At 40.9% G+C, this 19,776-nt stretch overlaps 1 protein-coding gene across 1 annotated transcript in view; it reads left to right on the top strand.

Moving 5' to 3' along the window:
• ITGA1 (integrin subunit alpha 1) overlaps window positions 1-19,776 on the top strand; it is a 70,348-nt gene extending 50,572 nt beyond the window's left edge. Inside the window, exons 20-30 of the mRNA XM_035100484.3 lie at window positions 918-1,053; window positions 1,729-1,809; window positions 6,334-6,410; window positions 7,239-7,328; window positions 8,419-8,521; window positions 9,595-9,708; window positions 10,359-10,463; window positions 11,541-11,645; window positions 15,388-15,480; window positions 16,413-16,529; window positions 17,382-19,776. Coding sequence (XP_034956375.3) covers window positions 918-1,053; window positions 1,729-1,809; window positions 6,334-6,410; window positions 7,239-7,328; window positions 8,419-8,521; window positions 9,595-9,708; window positions 10,359-10,463; window positions 11,541-11,645; window positions 15,388-15,480; window positions 16,413-16,529; window positions 17,382-17,426 — 1,066 coding nt within the window. The 3' untranslated portion in view covers window positions 17,427-19,776. The remainder of the gene's footprint in view (window positions 1-917; window positions 1,054-1,728; window positions 1,810-6,333; window positions 6,411-7,238; window positions 7,329-8,418; window positions 8,522-9,594; window positions 9,709-10,358; window positions 10,464-11,540; window positions 11,646-15,387; window positions 15,481-16,412; window positions 16,530-17,381) is intronic.

Raw genomic sequence — 19,776 nt, 5'->3', positions numbered from 1 at the left:
AGGGGGGGAATTATTAAGGAGTGGGGAATATTTGTGGAATATTTGAAAAATCATGGTATGCAACTAAGTGCATTGGTAGGGTTGACTTAAATCAAGTACAGTGGAACCTCAGTTTATGAACACCTCGGTTTATGAATTTTCGGTTTACGAACGCCGCAGACCCATCTGGAACGGATTAATTCACTTCCCATTACTTTCAATGGGGAAGTTCGCTTCAGTTTATGAACGCTTCAGTTTATGAACAGACTTCCGGAACCAATTACACCCATGCTTCGGGTTAAGTACGCTTCAGGTTGAGTACTCCGCGGACCCGTCTGGAACGGATTAATCCACTTTCCATTACTTTCAATGGGAAAGTTCACTTCAGTTTATGAACACTTTAGTTTGAGTACTCTGCGGACCGTCTGGAACAGATTAATCCACTTTCCATTACTTTCAATGGGAAAGTTCGCTTCAGTTTATGAACGCTTCAGTTTATGAATGCTTCAGTTTATGAACAGACTTCCAGAACCAATTGTGTTCATAAACCGAGGTACCACTGTAGTCAAAAGTATCAAGAACAGGCATCCCCAAACTGCGGCCCTCCAGATATTTTGGCCTACAACTCCCATGATCCCTAGCAACAGGACCAGTGGTCGAGGAAGATGGGAACTGTGGTCCAAAACATCTGGAGGGCCAAAGTTTGGGGATGCCTGATCAAGAATAATTGTCGAATAATTCAGAAATGGAATAAAGTGGGAAATGCAGTGTTAAAAAATAAGAGAAGAAACCACAAAAGGGGTGAGGGAGGGAAGCCTGCTATATATTTGTATTGGAAGTATATGACTATAAGAGGAGCATTTGTAAATTCTTGAAAACTGAAAATAAAACTCATAAAAAATAATAAAATAAAATAAAATGTTTTGTTTATTTTTCAGTTCATCGCCATTCATCATCAGGTCGAGCAATCTGAAGTTCTGGGTCCGGATGCTTGTTAAGAATAAAAAAGACAGTGCTTATAATACTAGAGTCATTGTTCAGTATTCTCCAAATATTATTTTTGCTGGGATTGAGGTACATGCTTTAATTTTTTTAATTTTTTAATTTTAAAAATAATCCTCTTGTTGTGATGGGGAACTAGTAGAGCCAGCTTGTCTGTTTGATGGAATTGATATGTATAATAATTCAGGTTAGAGAGCCAGGGATTCCTATGCAATCATTGATTTTTTCCTATAGGTAGATATTGGTCCTTTGCTCTGCAAACAGTACTAGAGAAATATATGTGTAATGTAAGAAAGACACATATAACTCATGCCCCTCCAGATGTTGGCCTCCAACACCCATCAGTCCCCAGCCAGCACAGTCAATGTTCAGGGATTATGGGAGTTGTAGTCCAACAACTTCTGAAGGGACCTAAGTTTCCCAGGTCTGTTGTGGTGACTTGAGTGTTGGACTTGGACATTGGGCTGGGTTCAAATCCCTGTTCATGTATGAAGTTTACTTAGGTCAGTGTCTCTCAGCCCAGTTCACGCAGTGTTGGTGAAGATACCTCTTCACAATGAGCTCCTGAGAATAATAAGCTCCTGAGAAGAAGAAAAATGTGGCATGAAAATATGGCTGTTACAGCCTTCTTTGGGGATATATTACTGAATTTTTATCTTCAGATTTTGCAGCTTTTTTCTTCAAAAATAAATCAGAAGTAACTCACATTACACCAAGGTGAAATAATTTCTGTCATTTTATGTGCAGAAAATATCAAAAGATAGCTGTGAATCTGGGCCTAATATCACTTGCAAAGTGGGCTACCCCTTCCTAACACCTGGAGAGGAGGTAAGTTGTTGTGAATGAGCTGTTTTGGTTAATTATATTTTTTCTAACATCAGGCTCTTTTTTGAGCCAAAGCTTGCTAATGTGTTATTAATGAAAAATGTGTATGTCCCAGTCTTCATGCCCCATCACTGGCAGCTAATGACATTTAAAACACCATAATGTGAAAACAAATACACTACCATAGATCAAACATTTGATAACAGTACAGAGCCTGAATTCTGACCCACCACTTCCCCTTCCTAAAGACTTGAGTAAATAGAGATGCTTTTTATACTTTTTATTCATACAGGTAATAAATACAGGAAAATGACACTTTTCAGTGGTGTAGATCTGTGGTAGACCATGTGTGTTACAAGCAAAAGGACCTTTCGCCTATCCTATACATCACCTGTTTTCATACCATCAGAACACTGGGTTGGAATTCCCACTCTACCTTTAATTGTATACTGGGAGATTCTTCATGATTGAATTTGTGTGCCTTTAGTATTGCTGCTTGCTAACCACCACAATTTCTCTCTCCCAGTTACTTTGAGTGGCACCCCTGAACTGTGAAGCATACATTTGGGACACAAACACAGGAAGTGTTTTCACAACAGGGCTGAAGAAATAGCGTGTGATGTTTGCCTTGGACATTGCTTTGAAGCTCTGACTGTGCCAGAATTTGAATCCTAGGAGCATGGTGTACATGGGAATATATAAACAGTAGCTTCTAGAGTGGTCCTAGTATCTGACAGCACCATCCTGCAGCCAGCATATTTATTTATTGTTTAATCCCTAAATCAGAAAGGGTTCTGTTGCAGAGGACCCTGCAGTCTTTGCCTTGGGATCTTCTTAGTCTCAGCAGCTGCCCTTGCAACCTTTGTACAACAGAAGAGTCTCGTTTCTGCAGATGGACAAAGTTTATGCAAAAGATCCTTTCATTCGGAGCTTCCTCTGAAGACCAGAGATCTTATTTCAGTGTATGTAGGAGGAAAAATGCACTTTGGCCTACATCCACACACTACAAACTTTCCTTGCATAAGCTACTTCCCGGGAGAGAATGTTAGCAAGGCTTAGGTCACATCATTTATCCTGTGCAGAGGACATAAACCCAAGCCCATTCCTCCAACCAGTGGAAATCATATTCAGTGATTTCTCTTCATTAGGCCTTGCTGACTTACATTGAAGCTTATCTTCACTGCAGTAATGGCTAGAAAACAGCCAGTACAGTGGTACCTTGGTTTACAAACATAATTGGTTCCGGAAGTCTGTACTTAACCTGAAGCGTACTTAACCTGAAGCGAACTTTCCCATTGAAAGTAATGGAAAGTGGATTAATCTGTTCCAGACGGGTCCGCAGAGTACTCAACCTGAAGCGTACTTAACCCGACGTATGAGTGTAATTGGTTCTGGAAGTCCGTACTTAACCTGAAGCGTACTTAAACTGAAGCGAACTTTCCTGTTGAAAGTAATGGAAAGTGGATTAATCCGTTCCAGACAGGTCCGCGGAGTACTTAAACAGAAAATACTCAAACCGAGGCATACTTAAACCGAGGTATGACTGTATGTATTTGAAAATGAATCCCTAAGGCAGGAATGGGAGGTCACAGGCCTGTGGGCCACATGCAGCCCTTGAGACTCTCCCCATGGCACACACTCTCCAAAGCCACACCCTTCACCAATTGCCAGCATGGGGGCCCAAACAGTCTCAGGATCCTAGCATGGGGTGGGCAGAGGCTCCCAGCCTACAGTGTGCATTCATTTCAAATCAGATCACTCACAGATCAGGTCTGGTAAATGCTGAGACCTTGTGTTTCTGTATTCTGCCTGAGGGTCTAACAGATGACCAATTAGAATCCTTCAGCATGTCATTTTTTTTGCTTTGGGGGCACAAAAAAAAACCTGACTTCAAAGATTATAGCACAATGTATTGGCCAAATGCAATAACAGGGGTACGTTCTTAAGGTTTGAAAATACAGCCTGAAAATGAGATTTGTGTAGGAGGTGATACTACTGTTGCTAATAGGATTTCACACCTGCCCTCAGGTCTCAGGGTGAGTTACAACAGTAGTAAAATGCAGTATTTAAATCAGTAGGGCAGTTCACAAAATATATACAGTGGAACCTCGGTTTACGACTACCTCCATTTACGAAAACCTCCGTTTACGGATGGCGCGGACCCAGAAGTGTTTACATCTGGGTTCCGCGGCGTCGGATGCGCAGACGCAATCTGCACAGCTCGCGCATGCACAGAGCGTGCGCAGGAGCACTCTATCGGCGCGCGGGCAGAAGCATGCCTTCGGCGAGCGAATACCTCAATGAGCAAACGCCTCCGCGGAACGGATTGCATTCGCGAACCGAGGTACCACTGTATCCCTCTGGTGTCAAAGATAAAGAGGCGCATTTTCAGCATATGACAAAAACTCAGCAATGAAGGGGTCAGGTGCACCTCTGTGAGGAGGGGATCCCACAGCTTAGGGGTTGCCACAGAGAAAGTTATTTCCAGGGCACAATGAGGGTGCCCTCTATTGATCTGAACACCCAAGAAGGTCTGCAGGGAAGGAGTCAGTCTTTCAGGTATTTGGGGCCTCAGTCATTTAGGGCTTTACAAAGCAATGTGAACCCAGGCAAACAATGCAGCTTCATGCAAGTTCTGGAACCCCAGCCAGCAATCTGACTGCTGTGTTTTGGACCAGGCAAAAATTCCAAGTTGTCTTCAAGAGCCATCCCACATAGGGCGTAATGCAGTCTAGAAGTTGCCAGAGCATGGAATAATACAGTGGCCAAGTCACATCTGTCCAAAACAGGCCATAGCTAGAAACAGACACTCCTGAGCCTCCATTGACAAGGGTGGAGCCAGGATCAAAATTACAATCTAAGATAGCCCCTGACCAGTCCACCAAAGCCTCTGCTGGAAGTCTAAAATCACTAGGAATTAAGGTGCTCATTGTGTTAAAACATTAAGTTTATCTGATTTTCTTCACCCTGGTTATCTGGAAAGGCTCTGAGGCTGAGGCTGACAGCAGCTCTGCTCTGGTGACCTGAAATATTCAGCTTTTATATTAACCATGGAACTCACTGCTCTGTTTTTAAAAGTGAAATTCTACACTTCGCCAAGGCTTTTAATAACCTTACAAAAACAACTTGTGTGGAATTTCAATTTATTCCCAGTTCCTCATTCGGTGACCTGGCTCGGTTCTCTTGACACTAAACTGGCTGACGGCAAACTTTCCCACAACTTCTCCTCCAGAGACTTAAAAGCAACACGATTAAACAATTGCAGTGTCTCTGTGCATTGTTCGCGAAATACTTTTTAACAGCCCCAATTATGCTGTGTCAATTCAGAGTAAATGCGAGTGAGAGAATAGGTTGTATCCATGCTGCAAGGATGGAAAATAAGCTGCCAATTGCCACTGGTCTCTGTATAGATCAAAAAGTATCTCCAGACGGTTGCAGGAGAACTACCAAATGTCGTGGACCGTTAAGTTATGTAGTAGCAGTGGGAGAGGGGAATTGTCGAAACTGAGCACCTGCAGCTGATACCTGCCCACTGTAGCCTTGCAAGACACAGCCTATGTTGTTTGGAGGGTTTCCCCCCACCAACCCTCTGTAGATGCCTTCCAGCTGATACAGGGATCTCCAGGGGGAGAAGGGAAAGAGGCATTGTGAACTGCCTTCCATTGGAAGATTCAGGACAGATAAAAGAAATCACGACTTCATGGGCTGCATGGGTAAGCTATGCTACCCACTCCCACAGGAGCCAGGGGTGACCACCAACTTGATGGCTTTAAAAGACAATTCAACAAATTCATAGAGGATAGGGCTCTATCAGTGGCTGCTACCCGTGATGGCTGTGCTCTGTCTCCACAGTTGAAAGCAATGTGCTTCTGAATACCAGTTAACTGGAAACCACAGGAGGGGAGAGGGCTCTTGTGCTCAGGTCCTCCTTGCGGGTTTGCCATCATGGCATCTGGGTGGCCACTGGAAGGACAGGGTGCTAGGCCATTGACCTGGTCCAGCAGTCTCTTTTTATGTTCTTGGGTTCACTCCTGCAATCTACGGTACAACTCACTATATAAAATTGGAACCAATGTTTCAAGTTAAGATATTGTCCTGACCGAAAATACAGCACAACATTATCCTAGAGTAATTTTCTTTTTCCCCCCCATCCCTCCCTCTCTCTGTCTCTCTCTCTCTATCTGTAGGTGGGAAGGTGGTGAAGGGGAGAGAGAGAGAGAGAGAGAGAGAGAGAGAGAGAGAGAGAGAGAGAGAGAGAGAGAGAGAGAGACCACTCCAGTTAGGAACAAATGAAATGGATATTGCCCCGCTCCTTGAGATCTTTAATAGGATACAACATTGCATCTTCCACGTTCAGATTTTAAAATACTACTGGAAAGGTCTAAACATGCATCTGTAGTTGAGAGTCACATTTTCTTTGGATTTCTTTTTTTACGATTTTTATTTTATTTCGAGTTTATTTTACAATTTGGACATTTTATTTCAAATAATTGTGAACACCATTAATTTGATGCACTTTTCATTTAGATCTTCTTTGAAATAGCGTTCCAATTCAATGTGTCTTCACTTCTGGAAAATACTGTGATTCAGTTTTCTGTCACCAGGTTAGTTCTGACCATTATTTGTAGTGTATTGTTAATCTCCCCACCAACGCCTAATTTTGCTTCCTAGGCTACTAAGTGAGATACCATTTCCATATGAACGTTTATGAAGGCCCCATTTATAAATTGACAGTAGCTATTTATTACATGGATGGTAACAAATCAAGCAGGTTAAAGAAATAGATTCTGGCTAAATATTAGTAAGAACTTTCTGATGGAAAGAGCTGTTCAGTGATTGAATGGACTACCTCAGAAGGTGATGGACTCCTCTTCAGAGGTAGGATGGCCATCTGTCAAGGATTCCTTAGATGTGATTCCTGCATTGCAGTGAATTGGACTAGATGATCCCTGATATTACTCCAAACTCTACAATTCTATGTGTCTGCATTCTTGATGCACAAGTGCATCTGGTTTCATAGCTGCCCCTTGGCAAAGTGTTCGGAAAACTGATTTATACTTTAACATAATTTAATGTCTCAGTCAAGTTGAGCCCTGAGGTTCAAACAACTGCTCAGCTGTAATCATTTTATTTCCTGATGTAATATTGGTTGTTGCCAGAAATTCCAGGGAAGACAATTATTGGGTAGTAGGACAATTTTTATGTCTTCAGCACTTTGTCTTCAGGTTTCTTACCTGAATGTGGAGTTTTGTCTGATATACGGTACCTTATTTTTGGACACATATTTCATTTTATGCTGAAAACTGTTGTATCTTAAAACAACAAACAAACAGATGTGTTAATCCACAAGAGCAAACATTTCAATCTAGCAAAACCTGACCCACCAGTAGTGCATGAATTTCATATTTGATCTTAACAATTTTTCGTTTCAGTGACGGTGAAGAACACGAAGAGACCCTCGCGGATAACAGAGGAAGTATTGCAATACCAGTCAAATATGAAAGTGGATTAATATTTAAAAGGTACCTCTATATATTTTGCTAGAGCAAAGTTGTCCTAAAGCACAATTCTATACATATTTACTCAGAAGTATCATCAAATGGGGCTTGCTCCCATGTGGGTATAGGATTGCAGTCTGGCGGTATAATTTTATGCAAGTTTACTTAGACATAACTCCCACTAGACTTACTAGGGATGTAAGAAGCATTGTTTTCTGTCCCTCCCTGTATTGGTCACATGCAGCACTGTTTCCATTCTGCTGCAGTTCATCTGACAAAAAACTACATTATTCTACTTGGTGTCTGTTTTGGTGTATGTAAGTTACATCTTTTATGTAATTAATTACATATGTTGCAACATCATCACATGATTCCACTACATAAGTTTCAATGCAAAGGAAACACAATGTAAATAGCGTACACATCAAACTGAAAGCAAATACCAATCATATTTGGTAATCTGAATTCTGGTCTAGACATGGGACAGATAAGGGAACATTGGCAATTTCTGCTCCCATTTCTGTTTTCAGCTGAATTCTCGGACAACCTTACTTCCTAATAACCATATTTAGGATTTCAGCCTTAGAGAGATAGCTGCACCTGAAGCAAAAAGGCACATATTCTATCCCACATAAGATGTAAGAAAAGCCCTGCTGGATCAGGCCAAAGGCCTATCTAGTCCAGAAATCTCTTCCCACAGTAGCCAACCAGATGCTTATGGGAAACCCTCTCCATATTATAGTAATTTATTACCTGTCTTTCACCCTAGGGCCCCAGGGCAGGTTACAACATTAAAACAAAATATTAAAAACAGTTTAAAACAATCTACAATTGCAGAAATAAATATACATCTAAAGTGTCAAAAGCCAAGATTAAGAGGTGCATCTATTCTCCATGTTCTCTAGAAGCTGTAGTTGACATCTATGGCTGATAGTGAAAGACCATGATTTTTGTTTCATTACTGCATGGTTTTCTCAGCATCAGCCCCAGTATATTGAACACTGATCTACCTTTTGATTATTTTATTTTATGTTACTGTATTGATGTATGTGGGATATTTTGAAAACTCTAAATAGCTACTGTACATACATTTTTGTTTTGTTTTGTTCTTCAGAGAACCCAGTTCATTTCACATCATTATTGCTGCAAATGATACTTTCCCTAAATATATTAATTCCACTGAGAACATCGGAGATGAAATTAACATAAACTACATGGTAAGGAAAAGCCTGCAAACATTTACTGCCTGCTGTTCTTTTCCGTATCTCTGTGTGTGTGTGTGTGTGTGTAAGTAAAAGCAAAATTCTACCTATGTAAATCTACCCTAACCTCTGACGGTTGAAAAACATGTTGTGGTGATCAACTTTATAATTGTCAAAATGTGGGTTTTGTTTCATATACGGTTTTTATTTGGTTTTGAACTGTATCACATGTGTTTTGTAACCCACTCTTAGGCACCTTAGACTGAAGGGCCATTTCCGATTTCAGTCGGAGTGTTGGCATGGGGTGAAAGAGATTCAGTGGGAGACTGATAAGAGTGATAGCAAAGTCACTCTAGAGTGATAGCAAAGTCAAAATTTAATTGCAAACAAAGCCAAAAGTAAGATAATCAGTCTCCACTTACATTTTAAATGGACACATCCATACATTTCGAGACCATTTGTCCTGGTTACATATTTGTAAGGTAAAGGTAAAGGGACCCCTTGACCATTAGGCCCAGTCGTGACCGACTCTGGGGTCGCGGCGCTCATCTCGCATTATTGGCCGAGGGACCAAGCAACGGGAGCTCACCCCGTCACAGGGATTCGAACCGCCGACCTTCCGATCAGCAAGCCCTAGGCTCAGTGGTTTAACCACAGCGCCACCTACCTCTGTGTTAATGCAGGAGTAGCATATTCAGCCAGAAAAAAAGAGCTGAGATACTTCTTGGCACATCTTTCTTAGCCATTTATTTATCAAAAAGTATGACAGCTGTTCTTCTTTATAATTTACTCTTTTATGCCATTCAATTTACCATTTATGAAATTATATAATTTATACAGAGTATACTATGATCTGCTATTGTAAGGCTTTGGGATTGCAAGAACTAATAATATCCTATGGGCAGGTGCCAAACCATAGCTAGTATTCTGTATTTTGCACATTGAATAGGCATTGCCCCCCCCCCAGCTTATAAAAAAACATAGCGCATAGTTCAAAGAGGTCTGGAGTAGGAGGGTGCTGGATATTGATGAGGTCCTTAGCACTGAATGGACTAATCAAAGTGAAACTTCCATCCTTTTGTCCATAGATTGAAAAAGGGGACCATTTTCCAATGCCGCCACTTACACTGCAAATCTTATATCCTAACCTGACTTCAGTCGAAAACTATATCCTCTACCTGACCTCAATATCTTTCTCAGAGGTAAGTTAGTTATATGCAAACAGCATTGCCCAGTAACTGGAAGTTACGCTTCTTATCTGCATTGTGTGAATTTAATATTGTGAATGACAAGAAGTTCCATGTCTCTTTCCTTTGATTTTTCTAAATGGAAAATGGAAAACCATCATCTTTCATATTTATTGCAAAACGCTTACAAGTTTTTACTACAATATAGTGGCATATCAATTTTGGTAAATGGAATAAAAACCTCTAGAAAGTTTAAGGGATAAGAATAGAACAGTCTGCTCAGTTTAGGTTAGAAACCAGAAAATCCATAATGTTGTCTCCAGCTTTGGACCAAATATTGTAGTTTGGGCAAGAAATTTCTTTTAAAAATTTTACGTGTCCAAGCTCACAAGCTTTAGTTATAACCAAATGTGGAATAGTGATTAAAAATAATCTACCCTGTTTGCTGTACCCTTTTCTGTTTATTATGGTATATTTTTCTTAGCACTGGGCTATTCTGTTCAAAATTATTTTGCTTTTTAAATTACTATTTTCTGATCCTTTATACAGTTTATAACAACTGCAGAGGCATAAGCCAACTTATTTGTGAAATTAACTTAAACATGGTTAAAACTGTCTTGGACTGTCAATAATATTTGTTTTCTGGTTGCTTTCCCCGCTAACAGAATGTTAACTGCAATTCTAGCCACTCCACAAATCCGTTGAGAATTGGAGGTGGCCCTCCCTTCGAGACATCAGGAATAAGACAACCTCTAAAGGATCCAAAAATAGTATGTTTCTCCGAATGTCTGTTTGCTTGGGGAGGCTTAAACTGAACATTATCACACACATGACTAGTTTCAGTTTGGGTTATGTTAGGAAACATTTTCCTGTCATTGTTACCTGTAATCATAATCATATTTTTCTTAGCCTTTGCTGGGAATATTATGCACAGGAGTAAGAAATGCATAATAAGGAGAAGCAGGTTAGTGGGAGGGGCAGGAGGGGGACGGATGAGGCAGTAAGGGAGGTATGTACAGTGCAAATGTACTGTAGAGCCAGTCCAACACTTCTGCTGGTGCATTTGCACCATGCTGACCTCACCGTTTCCTCGCCGCTTCCAAGAAGCAAAAGCAACTCACCTGCCTGGAAACTAGCACTGTGGCTCTGCTCCACCCAATAAACCGCTTCTGATAACCAGCACATGCAATTACAATAGCCCCATTGTCAGACGTTTTTACCTTATTTAGATATGGTGAACATACACTCTTAGGAGTATAATTTTGAGCTTTGAGGGCCTTTATCGAAGAGAAGAAGAAGAGAAGAAGAGTTTGGATTTGATATCCCGCTTTATCACTACCCGAAGGAGTCTCAAAGCGGCTAACATTCTCCTTTCCCTTCCTCCCCCACAACAAACACTCTGTGAGGTGGGTGCGGCTGAGAGACTTCAGAGAAGTGTGACTAGCCCAAGGTCACCCAGCAGCTGCGTGTGTAGGAGTGGATACGCGAACCCGGTTCCCCAGGCTCTCATAGCCTTTTGGACCTGAGTTTCCTCCATCTTTCCATTGCCGTGAACAGAAATATGCACTGATTCTTTCCCCCCATTATTTTACAAGTCAGAAATATGCGTACAGGTTTAAGTTGCTCTCTTTCTCAGAGTCTGTGGGACCCTTTTTCACCACATACCCTATATGACGGCCACTCTGTACATTTCAACAGAAATAATATATAATAATAGATGTTGAATGACTTTTATTTTCAGTGGGGTGAAGAAAATGGCTGTCAGGATATCTGAAGTCAGGCTATTTGGGGCAGTCAAGTTTGGCAGAGGTTTAATTAATAACGTCTGTCTATGATCTTTCAAACAGAACTGCGATTTTTATCGCTGTGAATCTATTAACTGTACGGTGGCCCCGTCGAATATAACTCATGTGAACATTTCATTCCGGATCTGGAAACGTACCTTTAAAAAGGTAAGCGAACCCCCCCCCCAACTTTGTCACAGTTGTGAGTCCAAAACAATATGCCACTGTCACAGTTCTATATGTAGGTATAATTGCCCAATGTATCTATAAGGGTTGCGCACTGGATTTGGCCAAGGCCACAACCACATCAGCTCTACCTAATTTGGGTGTCAGCTGCAGTGCTGGATAAACATCCTATAGCTTAGGGCCCCACTGTCTTGGGGGCCCCCAAAACAATTAAAGGGAAAAAAATGGATTACATTTCGAAAATATTAGATAAAAAACCGAATAAAATAAAACCTACATACAGCAACAGTGTTGTGTTGTATTGTGTTGTGTTGTGTAGGCTCCTATGATGTAAGTACAGTGGTGCCTCGCTTAACGAATGCCCTGCTTAACGAAATTTCCGCTTAATGAAAGGATTTTCCGAGCGGAGCTTGCCTCGCTAGACGAATGTGTTTTACGAAAAATTCGTCTAGCGAATTGCGGTTTCCCATAGGAATGCATTGAAATTCAATTAATGCGTTCCTATGGGCAAAAAAAATAAAAAAAATTTCAATGCATTCCTATGGGATTCGCTAGACGAATTTTTCGCTATAAGAAAAGACCCGTGGAACGAATTAATTTCATCTAGCGAGGCACCACTGTAATGGGCCCCGCCTGCTATCCTGCTCCCTAAAATAATACTGGTTTGCTCATTTCTATAAACAGGGTGCCTATATTCCACGTGCAAATGGTTTTAGATACCTATTAGGTCCATAAATTACCATATAGCATATATTCAACACACATAAAAAACAGTGAAAAGTTGTTGTTGTCAAAGGACAGCTGGACATATAAAGGGCCCCATTACCTTCAGTAGCTTAGGGCCTCATCAGACCTAAATGTGGTCAGCTGCGTTGGGTCAGGATAGCCATTGAGCACTGCAGGACAGGTTGGGCAACCCAGAGCGGTCTAAGGAACTCCATGAAAGGGCTGAGGCCTATCTGATCACCAGCTGCCTGACGCCCCATCACTGAAGCGGCACCCTGCAAGATCGATGCCTCAGCTGTTGCCTGGAGGCACCGATCCTGCAGGTTGCTCCTTTGCAAGCAGCTCCCCTGTAGAGAAGCCACTCGTGAAGGAGCGCTCTGCTGAGCTGACCCCCTGCTTTCACTCAGGAGCAGGGAAGTAGATGCCAAACCAGGGTGAAACTGTAATTGTATGTTACTGAATGGGTAGATACTACCTGGATACTACATCTGAACCTACCCTGAGATCATCCTTCGTGTGCCTCCTCCTTGAGAGGTCCAGAGGGTGGTAACACGAGAACGGGCCTTCTCTGCAGTGGCTCCCCATCTGTGGAATGCTCTCCCCAGGGAAGTTCGCCTGGCGCCTTCACTATACACTAGGGTGATGACTTTTTTACAACCTCATTTCCCTGTATCATAATTTGATGAGCTTTCATTGAAGATTAGATAAAATCTTACTTTCAAAGAGATTTGATTTTTAAAAAGACCTCACGCACAAAATGATTTTAAAATTTTTATTTATCAGTTTTTTGACCATTTTTGAAGTCACTGTAAGCAGATATAAAATTGAACCCAAGCTTTAGGGTCACATATATACAACATTATATATAGGGTCATCAAACACACAATGAAGCTTTTTTTAGCTGCAGTAACAGTATAGCCGCTAGAGGACGCTGTTTTGCTACCTCTCCTGTAGGTTCTTTTCCCAGCATGCCCGGCAGGGTCTGCTGGCTGAGTTTTGAGGTCCCAAAAAGGGGCTTTTACCTTGCACAGATGTGACATTTGTATACCCTATGTTGCTAAGAACACTCCCCATTGTGGAATGTGGTGTTGTGTCCAAATTTGATACAAAATATATATAGATATATATATTTGATACGATATATATATATTTGATACGATATATATATATATATATATATATATATATATATATATATATATATATATACACATACACACACACACACACACACACACACACACACACACACACACACACATATATATATAGTGCCTGGCGTGCTATGGTCCATGGGGTCACGAAGAGTCGGACACGACTAAATGACTAAACAACAACAACAATATATAGAATTGTTAATACAATTTTATGAAATGGTAAAACGGCATACAAAAAAAATTAAAAACGGTTTGTGCATAACCTTTTTTAATATTTCAATGGAATATACCTCATTTTAGTCTTTAATAGGCAAAAGTTCATCCATTTGTGCTACAGGAACTAATTTTTGAGGGGGGAAATGAAAAAGTCATCACCCTATTATACACCTTTAGGCGCCAGGCAAAAACATTAACCAGGCCTTTGGTTGATCTGATTGACATCCTATACCCTTTTAAAATGTGGCTTTTTAAAGGGTGGGTGTTATCAGGTGGTTGTTTTTATTTTGATTATATATATTGTGGTTTTTATATTGATCTTTTCTGTGAACTGCCCTGAGACCTCTGGGTATAGGGCAGTATATAAATTCAATAAATAATAATGATAAATAGATACAGTTAAAGGTAAAGGGACCCCTGACCATTAGGTCCAGTCGTGACCGACTCTGGGGTTGCGGCGCTCATCTTGCGTTATTGGCCGGGGGAGCCGGTGTACAGTTTCCAGGTCATGTGGCCATCATGACAAAGCCGCTTCTGGTGAACCAGAGCAGCACACAGAAACACTGTTTACCTTCCCGCTTGGAGCGGTACCTATTTATCTACTTGCACTTTATGGTGCTTTCGAACTGCTAGGTTGGCAGGAACTTGGACCGAGCAAAAGGAGCTCACCCCGTCGCAGGGATTCGAACCGCCAACCATCTGATCAGCAAACCCTAGGCTCTGTGGTTTAACCCACAGGGCCACCTGCATCCCATGTCCCATAGATACTGTTAGCTTTTAACAAATGAAGAAGTGGTTAATGACAGGCATAGCTGCCAAATTATCCCTTTTTTAAAAGGGATTTTCCCTTATGCTGAATAGGCTTCCTCGCGAGAAAAGGGAAAACTTGGCAGCTATGATGACAGGCGATCGGCCTTTTATAAAGCAGGACAAAGTAGCAGAAAATGTTTTGTTTGCTTCTTAAACACACACACACACACACACACACACACACACAATGACACACACCATTATATATCCCTCATGCTGCAGTTAGCTTTATGGGAGAAATTTGGAGCAGACAGGGATGTTCATTGGCATCACAGCTGTGGTTAAACATCAGTACAGCCCCAGTGAAAATTTTCCACCCCACCCTCTTTCTTGATGCCTAAGATTGAATAAAATAAATACACTGGTGTAGTTCTGGTGGCAGTGGAGTGGGGGGCAGCTGGGGGCAAGCGTTACGAAAAGGCACACAACTGACTTGCTCCTTTATTTCCCACGTTTTACCAGTAAGGAAGAGGAGCTGTTCAACAAGACAAGAAGCAAGTGCCAATGCAATCTCACTGAGACAGCTGACAGTGGCAATGAATGTCATACGTCGGGGGGGGGGCAATGTTTATCAGACAGAGGGTTGCATTGGTACATGCTCAGCACGTGGCAAAGTTATGTGCCAGAGTTCCAGAGAACAGACAGTGGGTGGGATAAGAACTGTAGTTCTCAGATCACCTCTCAAGCAGGTTTTCCACCTGCTGTTCTACACAGTTTTAAACAATTTCCTCTTAGAAGCAGAAATCATACTCTGTTCTGATTCATCTCTGGACATTGATGCTTCGTCAAACTGCTTTTATTCTGCTTTATTCTAGGCAAATCTTCATAGTGCAGAGGTCAGCGTAAGAGCATTACTTAGGAGCGGAGACTCGTTACTAATATTGAAAAAAGAAAATGAAAGAATAGAGGTAAGTCCCACCAGACTCTTGCAAATACTGGAAGCTCAATCCACAAACCGGTTAAGGCAGGAAAAAAGGCTGCCATCCTAGGCTTATGAATTATGCTGTGAGGCTCACTTAATTTACTTCTAAGTAAACATGCAGACTGGCTGCTCATTTGTCCAGAAATATTTATCCAGATTCCCAAATACAATCAAATGGAAAGGCAGGAAAAACATTCTGCTCATTGATTTTCACACGATGTGGAAAAGTAGCCACCTAATTTCTTCTATGCCATTGCACTCTTAATTAAATTAGTGCATAATGAGGGTGCTTATTTTTAACATTAGCAGCTTTGCAGCACAATTCTCTGCATATTTATCCAGAAGTAAGTCCAATGGGGCTTTCTCCCAAGTAAACACTTACTTCTGAGTAAACATGCCTGTGGTTGCATCACACAACAGCTGCTCAGATCTCTTGGGATGCAGTTCTTTACAATGTTTATTGGAAGGAAGTCTCATTAAACACATTTGGATTCACTTCTGAGTTAGCATGTATAGGATTGTGCTGCTAGTATGCCTTGTTCAGCCTAAAGTGATTGGTAATTACATCTCATCGACTTCAGTACTACTTGTGTACACAAAACCTTGAGATCAATTGCAGCCGTTTTTATTTCAAAACACATTTTGGGACAGCACTAATTTGCACAGGTAACTAGTAGAAGAAGCAAAACTCTCACACAGCTTTCCCCTGGATATTATCACCACATAATAGGCTATGAAAAGCCTCTTTTTCCCCTTCACTTGCTTTTGTGTATTTGCATGAAATCTTCAAAATTAAATACAACTAAAAGGTTGTGTGTGTTAAGACACAATTAAATACAGATTAGATTAGACCTAGACCCTTGTTGCATCATTACTGAAATACTGATTTATTTGTGTGTGTGTGTTTTCAATTTTCAGACCATTATTAAAATTTCCAAAGAGCTTCTTCCTGGTCATGTGCCACTATGGGTTATTCTGCTGAGTGTTTTTGCTGGACTTTTGATTCTTACGCTGCTTATATTTGCATTATGGAAGGTATGCCATATTTAAGTTTAGTGTTTCAGAATTATTCCACCCCTCAGTGAAAAATCAGTGAAATTCATAACAGGGTGGTCAGTAGTACAGCAGAATCTGATTGCTCCCTATTGATGAAGGCAGCCTTGTGCCTCTGTTGTTGCAGCAGGAATATCATATAAAGGAATAATGATCCCAGTTCCCCAAATGCCGGTTCTTATACTGCCAAAATGGCACCATCCATGCATGGGGAGGTGGTGGCTGATTTCAACGAACCTGAAGTTTTGCAGAATTAAAAAACATATTTTAAGGGAGGGGGGACCTTCAAGGGTGAGGAGGGCCCCTGAAACAGAATGCTGACTACAGCTACAGCTACAGAATGCTGACTAAATGTTACCCATACTCAGAACAGATCCATTGATTTCTAGCATTGAATTTCACCCATAGTACATGAAGTGGTATCTGATGACATCCATTGCAGTAAGTATCTGGGTGACATTAAGCATTTGACCACAAGTGGGCGCCCTTGCCAAAGCCAAGGAAAGAAAGAAACGGATTAATAACACAAAGCAGATTTAATAAGTATGCACAATTTGAATCAAGTATCACTGTCTTAGGAGTTGCACAATGATCGTCTTAATTCAAGTGTTTCCGTTCTTTGCGTGACTGAGTGTCCTATTTCTGATGTTTTATAACAACTAATCACTTACTCAAAACCGATTTTTGATGGCAAAACCCCTCTTGACAGAGAAGTGCATGTTAGGTAGATTGGCCTTAAATACAAACGGAAATGAATTCCCCCCCCCCCAATCTTTGCACATGCCTGTAAATTTTCAAACCTGGATTAAAATGTTGTTACCCCTTTCCTTTCAGGCTGGGTTTTTCAACAGGCCATTAAGGAAGAAAATGGAGAAATGAGAAGGGGAAACCCTCCAGAAGAAAACTAGGAATTCTACAAGGACTTGTCCTCAGGTCTTCTTCAGAACTGTGACTGTAAAACACTGACTTGGCGCAATCTAGATGGTCACAAAAGTTTTCTTGAACACTAACAGAAAGTGCCTAACACTAAACACACACACACACACACACACAAACACACAAACGCACAAAGCCAACAAATCAATGATAGAAAAGGGCACACAGCACATGTTGTGTGTCTAAGGAGACTTTGGGCTTCTGCATCTCAAGCAACCCTACATGCCATGGGGCATGCAGACTCCTTTTGAAACCGAGGAGAGCTTTAAAAGCAATTTGTGATATGGCCAGAATGGAGAGTGGTCTACAGAAGAAAGGAAACAACAGTGAAGTTGTGGGTTGGGACCAACTGGCTGAAGGTAACTTAGCTTAGCTCTGCAGCTCTGCAGATCCCAGTCATTACCCTGCCCCGCCCCGCCCCCAAAAAAATTGGTGTTTGCTTTCAGAGCAGCACTCCTCTAAGGCTTTCATATTTATAGGGCAGTGTGTTCTACTGAACTAAATGGGATGCACTTCCTAATAAGACAGGTTTCCCACCCATCTGGCACCCTCCTGATGTTTTGGGATCCAGCTGTGTTAGCCCCAGACAGCACAGCCATCCGCCCCCCAGGCTGAGAGAGGTATTGGATTTGGGATCAGTCTCTGATACGTACAGCAAACGTTTTGTAAAGTTGCTGTTTTGTTGTTCCAAAAGAAGGGCGAAGGTGCAGAATCATTTCCCATAAGTAAAAGAATTCAAAGCTTGGTCCTTCGCTGTAAGCCTGACTTTCAAATCCTGAACATAGCTGTTGGTTTGAGTGGCAAACATTTGCTTCAAAGAACAGCCCTCAGAATGCATCGTTTTGAAAAGGAAAGATTTCCCTGCTCTATTTTTAACGAGACACGCAAATGTGTTTTGATCAATTTTGATCAATTTATTGTATGACCATCAAAAAATATATATACAAGTGCAGTGCTGGTGCTATTGTACAAAAGGAGGTTTGTGTGCCTAGACAAACTTCGTTTCTGTGGTTTCACTAAGATTTTTGAATGGATAATCAAATCTGCACACACCTTTTTCAAACATTTAAGAGATGGGAAAATATGGTATATGGGTGGTTGTGAGCTCTATGATGCTGGTGGGCATTTAACCATGTGGTTGTAATATATTTCCTCCATTAATCTGGCAATTATATTGAGGGTGGGTAGGATGTAGACAATTGGATTTGGTATTAAAAAATATGTGCTGGTCAGAGCCTCTCATACATGTGGCTTGGAATGGAATATTTGCTTAAATAATTGTTTCCAATTTTTAACTGGCACATTGGAATTTTGGAAATGTGAGCAAGTATTTCGTGGAATGACCAAATATCATTATGTCCATTGGAGGGCGATGTGTCCAAATCCAAAATTTATCTCTATGTTGCCCTATTGCTACAAGGTTACAGATCAGCTGTATTAGCATATAACTACATGAGGATTGCAAGTGGCCATAATTGTGACGTGTGAGGAATTCACAGCATGAATTGATCATAATCACACATATTTGTTCGGTACGGCATACATTTCACACTGGAGATTCTGTTGTTTGCCATTTAAGATATTGTCAGAAAAACTCGTCGATAATCCTGTTATTTGCACATAAATTAAAAGGAATGGAAACTCAGATTTAGGATTATACACTGATTACCTACAAGCAAATTGCATCACAATATCAAGCAATTAAAAAGAAACAACAGTCTAGCGCTACAATGAAGCAAGGTGACCTCCCTTGGTTTTCCTTTTTTGCTACTTGAGTGTCCAGGAATTATTTAAACAGTAGCTATGTTAAGTGTCTGTCCGAAACACTATTATGTACACTGTATCTATAGAAATACACTGAAATAGATAGAATGGTTTAAAATCCTAATAGAGCACAAAACACAGTGGCCCAAATCCCACTAAATTTAGCCACAGGTGGCTGAAAGTACAAGAAGGTGATTTAGATACAACTAAACAACAACAACTTGTTGCAATTAGCCACTTAAAAAAGGGAAATCCATTCATTTTAATGGAACTCAATTTAAAAGTAAACTTGCTTAGGATCATGGCCTGAAGATTGCACTCAGTGGTCCATTTAGTCTAATTTAAGACAGTGGAGCTCTACTGGAGAAAGTTGGCTGCATATTGTTATCTAATATTGTTTAATGCAAGTCTAATTATCTTTCCCCAAATACAGTATATCACCTTTCTTTGGCACTATGAAAATGTTTTGCTATACATTCACAATTTGAGTAGCTTGGTATGTATATAAATGTGGATATTTTAAATGTAA

Source organism: Zootoca vivipara, chromosome 10 (assembly GCF_965207765.1).
Source record: "Zootoca vivipara chromosome 10, rZooViv2.hap1.1, whole genome shotgun sequence".
Taxonomy (NCBI): Eukaryota; Metazoa; Chordata; class Lepidosauria; order Squamata; family Lacertidae; genus Zootoca; species Zootoca vivipara.
Note: the sequence above shows the minus strand (reverse complement) of the source record. Positions and strands in the feature narration are given on the sequence as shown.